Source organism: Pteropus medius, unplaced genomic scaffold (assembly GCF_902729225.1).
Source record: "Pteropus medius unplaced genomic scaffold, Ma_sr-lr_union100, whole genome shotgun sequence".
NCBI classification, from domain to species: Eukaryota; Metazoa; Chordata; class Mammalia; order Chiroptera; family Pteropodidae; genus Pteropus; species Pteropus medius.
The window spans coordinates 2672845-2684994 of record NW_024356249.1 but is presented as its reverse complement, the minus strand read 5'-3'; the positions used below and the strand labels follow the sequence as shown (position 1 = coordinate 2684994).

The 12150-nt window shown below is 50.9% G+C and overlaps 1 protein-coding gene across 1 annotated transcript in view; it reads right to left on the bottom strand.

The window, feature by feature from the left end:
* LOC120601048 (homeodomain-interacting protein kinase 2) overlaps positions 1–12150 on the bottom strand; it is a gene marked incomplete at its 5' end in the record, with an annotated part of 47044 nt that overhangs the window by 1914 nt on the left and 32980 nt on the right. Inside the window, 2 exons of the mRNA XM_039860661.1 lie at positions 878–1038; positions 5795–6039. Of these exons, the coding sequence (XP_039716595.1) occupies positions 878–1038; positions 5795–6039 (406 nt within the window). The remainder of the gene's footprint in view (positions 1–877; positions 1039–5794; positions 6040–12150) is intronic.

The window sequence follows — 12150 nt, the reverse complement described above, 5'->3', positions numbered from 1 at the left end:
GAGGGGAGGAGGGGGAGGCGAGGTGTGGGGAGGGGAGGAGGAAGGAGCCAGAAGCACGGGAGTGACAGAAGATGCCTTCCTGGTAATGCTGTGACTGAGAAAGGAGCACGTGCACCGTGCCCAGCATCCCTCAGGCTGGACGACACACAGACAGAGCCGGCTGCAGAGCCGGCAGGAGACAGTGTGTCTCCCGAGGACGTACTGCAGCTGTTGAGTGGCAGAGGACCCCTCTTTGAGTGACGACTGGCTTCTCTCTCAGCGTGAAATCTTGTTCTCTAAAATCAAGGCCCTCAGAAACTTTGCTGTTTGAAGTTAGACAGGTACAAATACAGCCCGCGTCCCTGAGGAATTTAAGTCACACTGACACAGAGATGCAGCCTCGGTTTACGAGCCAGGTGCAACACGTCGCAGGAGGGGTTTCTGAGCACGAACTCTCCATTTACCGCACCTCTAAGAGGCTTCTAAGGAAACAGGCCCGAGTCCACTTTGCAGTTTGGACCTGAGTCGACCCGTTACACACAGGCCGGCTCTACCCGCAGAGACGCTGCTTCATTCAAACCCCTCCCAAACACCATCGCCTCCGAACCCTCTGACTCTGTCCTCTGCGGGCCATCTTCACTGCGAGGAATCGGCAGCCCGACTGCGGGGCCACAGGTCTGTCCCTCGCGTCCCTAGCCATTCTACTTTTAAGCTCTGGCACCGTATCACTCAGTGCTTCTTAACACCAGACAGTCACCCTGCTTTGGGCCGGCTCTCCATGATCCCGTGATACCACCTTCCCCACGGGTGACCCAGAGAAGACACAAAACGCCGGAGGTCACTCAGGGTACTTCCAGTGACCCTCTCTGAAGCTGAGCCTGCCGTCGGCGGGGCTTACCTGGCTGAGGTTGAGAGGCTGCTGCTGCTGGAAATGAGGCCCCGGCCGCTGCTGCCGGTAGCCAGCGGCTCCGGACGAGCTCCCTGAAGAGTGGCCGCTGGTGGAGGTCACGTTGCTGGAGGACTTGGATTTGTAGGAGGACGAGTGGTGACTGGTGTTGACTGTGTGGGGAGGAGAAACAGGTCACAGATGAGTCACAGGTCCTCGGCTACCCGGAAGGCACTGCCCCACTAGGGGGCAACGGTGGCCTCATCATTCCTGTGGCGGCCAACTGCAAACCAGCCCCGTCTCCCCCAGACCCAGTCAGGATTCTGCCCTGACTCTGGACTGGCCGCTGGGCTCTGGAATGTTCCACTGGCTGGGAGCAAACCTGCTAGACTTTAGAATTATGGTCTGGTGACATCGAAAGGCCTGGGGAGGGCCCAGCGGGGGGACGGAGGAGAGCTCTCTGCAGCTCCCCAGCGCCCCACCCCGGGCTGCAGTTGGGGGCTACCCGCTGAGAGAGAGAAACAGTGACGCGTACAGCAGGATATAGATAACTGCATCTCGGGGGAAAAAAAAAAAAAGACCACACATGTCTTGGAGGAACAACCGACCAGAATAAAATGAATAGGGTAATGAGTTTATATTAAATACAGCATTTTAGTCAATTTCAGTGTCAGAGAACGACGAATACCAGCTCCCAGCAGAGTGGGACCTGTGTCTTGAGGGGGCTAAGTCAGAGGACTGTCACGCACGGGTGTAGGACGTGGCAGAATCGAGTGCTATGATCTCTCAGTATCTCCCTAGAAATCAAACGTTTCTCTCCTGAGGCTTTGTCTGGTACAGATGAATGAAAACCAAGATGAAACCATACATAGTCAATACGAAAAAGGCCTCTGGCACAGGGAATCCAGTCGCCTGCCGAAACCTGCGTTGTCCTCTGCAGACTTCCTGGGGGACTCTTAGACTGTCCACGTTTGAGGGAGCTGCCCAGAGTAGGGGTGGTCAAGAGCAGAACCACACGACACTCAGGGAGAGCTGGCAAGGATGGGCAGAGGCGTCAGAGGACAGTTTGCTCCTCGTCCTGCTCAGCAGCAAAATGCTGATTAGTGGTTGATGGAGAGAACATGGCCTTAGAGGCCTCAGCCTCATACGAAGGGTGAGGGGAAACCAGAAACCTGGGGACAGATCGGGCGGCCCACTCCCTGCCCCTCAGATAACAGCCCCCCCACAAGTAAAGGGAGAGTTGCCTCCCTGTGGAGGGGGACAGTGGGTCCTAACAGAGGCCCCCAAATCTGATCGTGCAGGGGCACCAGGTGGCCCTCCTATCCCATCCACTGAATCAGAGTCCTGAGGGGCTGCCTGGGAATCTGCATTCTTAACTAGCGTCCCAGGAGAGCCAGGGCCACGAGGCCCTGGTGTAGCTGACCTGCATTTGGGAATCAGGGTCCTGTACTCAAACTTGGACACTGAAAAGCCCTCTGAAACCTGGGGGCTGGAGGGCATTCAGGGGACCCGCCGTAGGGTGGAAGATGGGAGGCTCCTGCACTGGACTCACACTCCTTCCTGCTCCATGCTCGCTGCCTGGGCCCTGGCTGCGGAGCCCACCTCGCTGCTCCTGGTCAACCCTCAGGGCATTCTGCGGTCATCACATTTGAGGGAGGAAACCCTAAGCTTGAGGTATCCATTGCTGGGGTTTCAGGAGAAACGGGTGTGGCGGAGCCTGGCATTCGCCCGCTGCCATCATCACGGGAACGGAAGATGAGGGCAGAATCAGAGCTTGTCAGGCTGTCAGAGCAGGAGAGCCTCGAAAATAGAGGGGGTTCCGAGGGAACCCAGAGATTAAAATAATGATTTGCTCCACAGAGCTGAATAAAGGGTCAGCGGAGTGGAGCAGAAGGCTTGTAGGGAAGGTTGAGCTGTGAGGGACATCTCAGAGCTCTCTGGTCAAGCCTTGCCCAGCTGCTCTCATAGACTGTATGGTTCCTGGGTGGCCTCCGGTGGCCCTGTCCCCACTAGGTGAATAGGAGAGTGTGCCCGGGAGGTCCAGCCACATGGCCTTGGCTGAGCTGGGTAACCCCTCTATGCTTCCGTTTTCTTGCCTGTAAAACTGGGAAAATAAGTTACTACACGTAGGGTCATCATGAGGACTCCACGAGTTAATAACGTGTGTGGGACACTTAGTATCTGGCATGTGTTAAGCTCTTAATAAGTGTTCGCTCTGTGAACTATTGTTGACGTCTTTACTACTGAGCCCTGTCCCCTGGCTAAAGCTGATGCTCAAGGAACAGGTGTCTGCTCCAAGCTGGACAACCACATCCTGGGGGTCGCAGGGTCAGGGAGAAGCAGTGCCCAGGGACCAGGCATCAGGCTTCCAGCAGCCCAGGAACCAGGAGTTCTGGCCCCTACCCCCGCCTGGGACCTGGTTGTTGAATTTTCCCTCAGCCCCACATCCCTCCAGTAAATTCTTCATTTGTGTTAACGCATAGCAGAGTTCCTTCTGTTGCTTTCCAAAAGAACCATAACTAACCCAAGAGGATACATAAGAAACCCTCAAGGACCCTTTCTGAGCTGGGAACCCCAGGAGGAGGGATGTAGGGATGAACTGTGGCCGCACAGCGTTCGTCCTGACTGGGGTGGGCTGGAAGCTCCAGCTGGCGTGGCTCCAACCGGTTTGCACCCCGGCCTGGATGAGTCAACTGGGCGCCAGGAAGCTGGGGAGGGCTGATTCCCTGATTTTTCCGCGCCTAGGTTGGTTTAACAGCTAAGGGTATATATTAGAGTTGAGAAACACCACAGTCGGTGGACGGGCAGGCAGCAGAACAACGTTCCTTCCTGCCTCTTACCCGTCGCTAGAAAGACTGTGGGAAATTAGGCCGTGGGGTCTTCCAGAGATGGCGAAACCAGTGCCTTAGAGCCAGCAGCCTTACTGAGAATGACCTTCCATTTTTTTCTGTTGTTGTTGGAAATATTTCCCAGAGGTTCTCGGCCATTCAGGTAACTTTCTCTTTTACTTTAGACATGACGCAGTCCTTGTGGAAATGCAGTGGGGGCAGGTGCTCAAACTGCCACCTGCCACACACGGTGCAATGGGTGATGATGGAAATGTAGCCCGAAAGGTGTAAGCTACGGACTCCACGGAGCTGTCCTCTCTTGATGCTCACCTTTGAGGTTTCCGAAGACTGAAAACTGCTGTGTCATGCTGGGCAAAGGTGGCCCTCCCCTGGGGTCGGACTAGTGGCCTTCCAGTTTCGGCAGCTCTTGTCACCATTTTGTCACCTTCCAGAGAGGCGCCTGCACCACGTCCTGACTCTCACTGTCCTGGATGTTAACACAGTGCAGCGACTCCCAGTGTGAGACTAAGGGGACCCCAATGGAATCATTCTAGAATGGACAGCTCCTGAGGGACGGTGCCTTGAGAGCAAAGCCAAGCCGTCTGTTAGGTGTGAAACATGCAAGGCTGTCCAGGCTCGTTTTACTCAGGCTTCGAACTCTTTGCAGACTCCCTGCCCTGCCCGTCCACTCATGAGATAAAACTCAGCAAGAGGTAGCAGGAGGTGGCTGTCACAGGGAAGACATTTTCTGTCAGAGGTGAAGCCAGCTTTACTTTAGGCATGAGGCAGCATTTCCATGTATTAAATGGGCTGAATCTGTAGTTTCAAGGTTTTGACAAACGTAGTTCAAGTACTTAAATAATGAAACGATATAGGACGTGACAGAAATTAGGCCCTTTGCAAATACTTAAGCGTAAAGTGGTGTGACAGATATAGGTTCGAACAATTTGAGGGATATCTGAGCAGAAGTACTGAGGGCCCCTTCTTTGAGGAGCCATCTCCTGGGTGAACTCCTGGGTTTGCTAAAGGGTCCTGTGGTCGCTGCTGGACAGTGCGGCTTCCTGCCAAGGTGTCCACTATCGTCCTTGCCTGGGTAGACAGAGGTTCTGGGAGAGAGAAGTCCTCAAGCTCAATACCATGTGGAATGGTCTATGGCACTGGGCTGGGCAAGTCTTCAAAGACCCCGTCCTGAATTGTATCCCTCACCTTCGGGTCATCCTTGGGGCAGTGCCTAACTCGCCCAGGCCGAGTGGGCCTTACCCATGGCGCCCACTCCAGGAAGGTTCCAAGGTCCCCTGGAGCACCACGTTTGAGGGAGCTGCCCAGAGTACAGACAGGGTGAGTACATAACAGCTAATGAACGACAGCTTCTCACGTCTAAACAAAATCGTTCGGCACGCCGTATCCCCTTCCTCCTAAATGGTGCTATCGCGAGGGCACTGACTGGCCCGGATGGTGACGGTTTGTGGCAGAAGAGCAGGACGTGCAGATTTCTTCTGCGTTGGTCCCCAAATTCTCCCACCGGCGAGCCTGAGCAAGGGAGATGCTGAATAGATGCTACTAAACCTGGGCTGAGGCGCTAGCTGTCTGGAGGAGGTTAAACCTCTTTCTTCCACAACGAGCTGCATGGGACGGAAGGGGTCCTTTTAATCAAGCAGCGTGTGGGGGAGAAGCACATCTGCTATTCCCCATCCTCCCACGTGACATCCCAGGAGAAGTGAGAAGAGCCTGTTTCACCCTCGGGGACCAAGCCTCGAAGAGGTTCTTCCCACACGGCGGTCCCCACCACCAGGGCCTCTTGGAGGGAGTGACACCGGAAGTCGGTCAGCAACTCCCCACAGTGGGTGTCATTCCAGATAGGTGGATTAAGGAACGAGGCAGTGTTTATTTTATATTCATCAACCAAGTCAGAGGGAGAGCCACCGCAAAGGCAGTGAGGTAGTAATTACAGAATGAAAAAACGAAAATGCTGCTCATAAGACGGGATGCTAAGCAGAATCCTACTGTGGCTCCACAATCAGCCGCACTTATCAGCTCTCACGTAACAAAACTGCTAGTAGCAGAAAACAGGAGAACCAGTCTCCAGCAGGCCCCAAATTACCTGGCACCAGGCTGTCGCATTCCACCAACACTTCGCTGGCCTGGGTTTTCAGGGGTGGCACGATGATGGTTCGGGGGTTCCCGGTGCAGTGATTCTCCAGGCTCCCCTTGGTGTCGAAGGTGCTGGCGTTGTGCCCGGCGCGGTGCTGCACGGAGTAGGGGCTGGTGTTGCTGGAGGAGTCGGAGTAGGGAGAGTCATGGACCGTGACACAGCTGATGACGTTTTTCCTCTGCTTGGAGACAGTGCTGAAAACAGAGGGAGACACTGGGACTGAAAAGCCGCTGTCAGTCCCCTGGGGCAGGGGAAGGAAGCGGAGCGTGAGAGGGGGCAGCAGTGGGACTTCGGTGCTCACTCCATGACCCTAACGGAGAGGCAGGGCACGTGAGTGTCACCTGTCTAACAGGTAGAGGGGGACATATGAAGACTTGAGAAAGGGCTGGCGCTGGGCCCACAGGTGCTTCTGGAAACCAGGGAGTGGGAAGCTTCCGGGTGGGCCTGGGCTCTCCCCGCTCCATAGAACTCAGTGGGAGAGGCACCAGCCACCCAGCATGGCATGGCAATGCCCTCTGCGCCACCAGAAAGGGTCATCCGCGTGAACAGAGAGAGCCCGGCAAGACCCAGGCCACCCGAGGGCCCGGTCTGAGAACAACACTGCTGGGCGGGGTCAGCACGAGCTTAGGCTGGGACCGGGGGATCCAGCGAACTTCAGCACAGGGATGGAACACCCGAGAGAAACCAGGGTGCAGGGGCGGGTGGGAAATGCGAGGTTCCGAGGAGGCGGAGCCCACAACACAGTTCAGATGTGCTGAGGAGGGGAAATCGGAGCTGGACTCGACACCCGGCCATCTCTCTGCTGTGAGGGTGCTGCGTGGGGTGTCTGGGTGCTGCAGGCCCCCCAGCACCCCCGAGTTCCCTTCTCAGGGGCGGCTTGGTGCTTGGACCAGGGAGGAGACAGCACTGAATGGAAGCGAGGTCAGAGGGGCGTCTGCCGGGAGGATACCTACGAGGGAGTGGCTCTCGACCCCTGCTCTTCATCCTGCGCCTGCAACTTAACACGCCGATGGGAAGGAACCAGCTTCGGATGGCTCTTGACCAGGCTGTTTTTTCCCCGGAGATATTTGTGTTTATGTGGTTACTTTGGGAACCGATTCTATGTGCCTCCAAGCTCAGCGAGAGGCAGGTGAGATGATGAATATGAAATTTGTTATTTACTCTGAAGGCTTTAAAAATGGATTTTCACCTATTTTTGTATATTGACCATCTATTTTTAAGAAAGATCAATTGCCTAAGTAAGATGGTCAGTTTCCAACTAAGTTGCCAAGAGAAGCGGGTATTTATAGAGGACTAATGGGATGCCAAAAGCTCCGAGGTGTCTTGGCTAAGGTCACACGGCCGGTCACAGGCCAGGTTCTTTCCGAGGTCGTTCTCTGCCCCCTAAGGGCAGCAGAAAAGTGGGCAAACCCAGGTGCCGCAGGCGGCCAGGCAGACAGTGAGTGGAAGGACAGCAGGCCTGCTAACCCACAAAAAGGTTGGAGGCGCTGGGCGGGGAGCCCACAGATCTGGCCCCCCACTTCCCACAGTACTGACACCTGGACTGGATAACCAATCTAGTGGCTGCACATTTTGTCCTCCCCGTTCAGGGTAGAAGGGTTCCTCCCTAACTGTGTCCGTGGATAAGAACACGGGCCCTGCAGCCAGATGGCCATGTCAGCACCAGCGGGTGGTGTGGCCTTGGACATGGCCTTGGGCAACTACTCAACCTGAGTGATTCAGTCTCCTTATCAGTAAAATATAGATAATAGTGGCTATTTCCTGTCTGTTTTGAGAATTAAAGGAGAAAATACGTGAAAAGTACATAACGTATAGTAAGTATTCTATAAAAATTAGCTGCTATTATTATTATTACTATTAGTTGTGGTACCTTATTTAACATGTGAAAACACGTTTGCAAAATATGTACCCAGAATAAATTATAATAAGGCACGGACTTGCTGGAAAAGTTCCCAGTCTATGAATAAAGTAGAAGATTGATATGAAAGAAATTGAAACTCATCAGTTAGATATCCTGGAGGTCTATGCCAGGTGCTACAGGGAATTTCTGAACAAAGAAATACATGTTTCTGCCCGGGAGGAGATTAAAATCTCAGTGGGGAACTGTATAAAAACATGACAAGTTAAACAGTGAAAGCTTTAAAATAATGAGTTAAAGAGAATAATGGATGTCACAAAGCCTTCCACGATGAACTGTCAAATGATTTGAACAGATGATAATTGCTAAGAACGCAAAAGAAAGCGAGGAATGAGCATATATTTATATCTCTCCACATTAACTTTGATAAAATAAATTTTAATAATAAAGACCTACACTTTCCACTTATAACCGTTTAAATGTATACGCTTGCTCCTGAAAAAGCTGAACAGAGAGTTACCATGTGACCCAGCAATTCCGCTCCCAGGTACCTATGCAAAGGAACAGAAAGTAGTCACGCAGACGCCTCACGCCGGTGTTCGCAACAGCATTATTCACAGTCACCAAAAGGTGGAAATAACCCAAGTGTCCATCAACACGTGGTATATCCACACAATGGAATACTATTCAGCCATTAAAGCGAATAAAGTCCTGATGAGTGCCACAGTATAGATATACCTGACAATATTATGCTAAGAGAAAAAAGCCAGACACAAAAAGACAGATACTGTACGATTCCACTTATATGAGGTACCTAGAATACGCGAATTCACACAGAGAGCAGGTTAGAGGTGACTGGGGGCTGGGGGAGGGAGGAGCAGGGAGTTGTTGCTCGTGGGCAAAGACTTTGCTTGGGGTGATGGAAAAGTGCTGGAAATAGTGGCAAACACATTTAATGTCAATGAATCGTATGCTTAAAAATAAACAGCGAATTATGTGTTATATATATATTCTACCACAATTTAAAAAAATAATGTAATATACAAAAACCCACTGAATTATATACTTTAAATGAGCGAACTATATGGCACGTGAATTGCGTCTCGATTTTTTAAAAGTCCAGATGCTTGTTCAGAAACAAAAAAGCAAATGGCATTAGTGTGGGGGGCGGGCATTAAGATCTGGAACAGGAAAGCTGGGCGCCAACAAAGATCCCTGAGGCTATAAAATCGGGAGAAGGAACCCAAGAGCAGCAGGACCCGCGGAAAGCTCTGGAATCAGGAAGAGGGAGCACTCGAAGGGAGGAGAGCTGCTTCAGAAACACAAAGACAAGCGAAGCCCGCACCTGTTTGCTGTGGCGGGTGGGGCTGGGCAGGGGAGTGGACCTCCCTCTGTGCCTGGTCTGCTGCGTAGCGAGATGCTATGGAAGGGAACCTACCTCTCCTCCTCCTGCACTCCCACCAAGGGGTCCCAGGGCGGGTTAGCGGCCTGGGAGGCATGACCATGTAGCTCCCAGTTCCCGAGGGGATGCAGGGAGATGGTGCTGCCCTGCCCTTCACGCACGGCTTCGGTCACAGCTGGTTTGGCGTGATTGACATGAACACACAGTGGCTTGTCCGGTCACCTCACAGACTGCAGACGCGTTCTGTTGCAAGTGCGTGGTCTGGGGGTGGAGCGGGGCACACCAAGAACTGAGACTGGTGTGCCCTGGTTCTGCTGTCTATACTGGTGTGCCCCCAGATCGGCTGGGAGTCGGTGTGCCCCCTAGACATCCCTCCAGCTCCAGCGCTATGAAATCCCTCAGGGAGAGCGGCACTGAAGGATCCACTGTGAGGGCCCTTCTCCTGACTTAAAGATTTATTATTAAAGACACTTAACAGGATTTGGTTTACTCCTAATCTGGAAAGGAAATAAGTCCCTTACATGTGGCTCTAGATGCAGCCAATTCCTGCTGACCACATCTTCCTCAGGTTCTGGGTAGTTTAGAAAATAAGAATAGCACACACACAACACTAATTTTGGCCAAGTTGTAATACAATTCGAACTGGACACACTCCAAATTCTTCACTCAAATTTGGAAATTGTGGAGAAGCTTCAGCTCAATATGAGTAAGGATTTTCTGACAAGTGGAACTAACTGAACCTACGACGGCCACTTCGTGAATCAGTGAGCTCCCTGTCACGGAAGCATGGCTTCCTGGCAGGTCTCAAAACAGCTGAAACTTGGTCTAGATGACCTGTCAGATCTCAGCCATCGCCTGACGGAAACCCAACAGGTAGAAGGCCTCTGCGTTGAAAAGGCTGAGGAATCCTGTGTGTCCCTGTCGTGGCATCTACCCAAGAGTGTGGGATGAAGCCTCTACGAACTGCGTGGGTCCTTTTTGCTGGAGCTGGGACATCCCTACGCCCGATGAACACACAGGTACAACACGGTCCAGTGCTGCTTTATCTACCTTTCTGGGTTTACACGTGTTAGGTCTGGAAATGGTGAATTAATCTGATAGCTGTTTTTAATCTCTTCTATTGTTAGAAACCTCTGTGCTCTACCAGAACACTCTATGCAGATTATAGAACAAACAGGAAGCTGCTAAATGAGTCACTTTAAAAACGAGCACATATTTGACATTACTTGACATTATTATTTGAGTCTTTAGGCTCAAATGTTATCGATTTGACTGGGATTCATTCCACCGTAGTGTCTAATTATTGTTGATCGCTTATCAATCCCATTATGAATTGGTTAATGGAAGGGAGAGACAGAGTAAGCAGAATGAGAAATATTTGTTTAAATGGTCTTGACAGAACATCACTTCTGAATAAAGAACAAAGCTGCCAGAGTTCACGACTGCATTGTGTTGTCATGGCAATAGACGATTTTCATCATTTTAAAATGACAAAAAGAAATAAGGAGCTAAGAAATGATCAGCCCCAACAGAGACAACACTGCTGGAGGATCAGCTACAAACCCATGACCCTTCCCTGTGGGCCCCCATCTGCACCGTGTTTCTGATTTCTCTGCCAATCTGGGTCAATCCCATCCTTCAGGACCAGGGTCAAAACTCATCTCCACCAGTAAACCTTCCACGACTAATTCCACTCTGATCCCAGGGAGTCAATGCCATGAGTGAAAAACACTACTCTTCGATTACTACGACACTGATTACTAAGTATAGGTAACATTTATTGGATGTATAACAACTACTGTAGTTCAGGTTTGAACCAAGAGCTAGGATGTGTGTGTGTGTGTGTGTGTGTGTGTGTGTGTGAGAGAGAGAGAGAGAGAGAGAGGAGAGAGAGAGAGAGAGAGAGGACATCAAGCATGGTCTTAGCTGTATTTATTTTTAAAAATGTTATTTTATTGTGATCAGAATATTTAATGTGAGATCTACTTAAAATTTTAAGTGTACAACACAACATTGTCGACTACAGGCACAATGTCGTATAGCAGGTCTCTAGAATTTACTCATCTTGCTTGACTGAAAGTTATACACACTGGTTAGTGACTCCCCATCCCCCTCCTCCCCAGCCCCTGGCCTCTGAGATTCGACTCCTTGATTCCCTGAATTTGACTCTCTTAGATACCTCACAGAAGAGGTTTTTTGCATGTTGCAGAATTTCTTTTTAAGGCTGAATAGCATTCCAGTGGATAGACACACCACATTTTCTTTATCCATTCGTCTGTCTGTTCATCTGATGGACACTTAGGCTGTTTCCACATCTTGGCTATTGTGCATAATGCTGCAATGAACATGGGCGTGCAGATATCTCTTTGAGGCCCTGATTTCAATCTTTTGGATAAATACCCAGAAGTGGGATTGCTGGATCATGATAGTTCTATTTTTAATTTTTTTGTGGAACCTCTATACTGTTTTCTGTAGTGGTGGCACCAATTTACATTCCCATCAACACTGTAACTGTAAGGGTTCCAATTTCTCCACATTCCTGGTCAACACTTGTTATATCTTTTTTTTTTTTTTTAAATAGCCATCCTGACAGGTGTGAGGTGATATCTCATTGTGGTTTTGAATTACATTTCCCTGGTCACTATTGATGTTGAGCATTTTTCATATAGTTATTGGCTACTTACAAGTCTTCATTTGAGAAATGTCTATTCAGGTCCTTAGCTCATTTTTGGATTAAGTTATCAGTTTTCTTGTGACCGAATTGTCCAGACCTGCCCTCACTCTTAATCACTATGCTAAACTATTTCTTTTAGCCCTACCCGTCCTAGCCGCCACGAACACTGAGAATGTAAACTAACTGAAGCTCCTCTTGGTGCCCCAGGGCTATATTCGGTGGTGGTGGTCTTCTCTAAGCATGGGATTGTCTCCAAGCACTGACAGCTGTCCCAGCTCATGAAGGTGAGAGCCGCTGGCCTGGCCACCTTCACCGAGGTGAGTACTGCGCGCTGTGCTGTTCCCATTCCCCCTTCACCCAACTAGAAATAC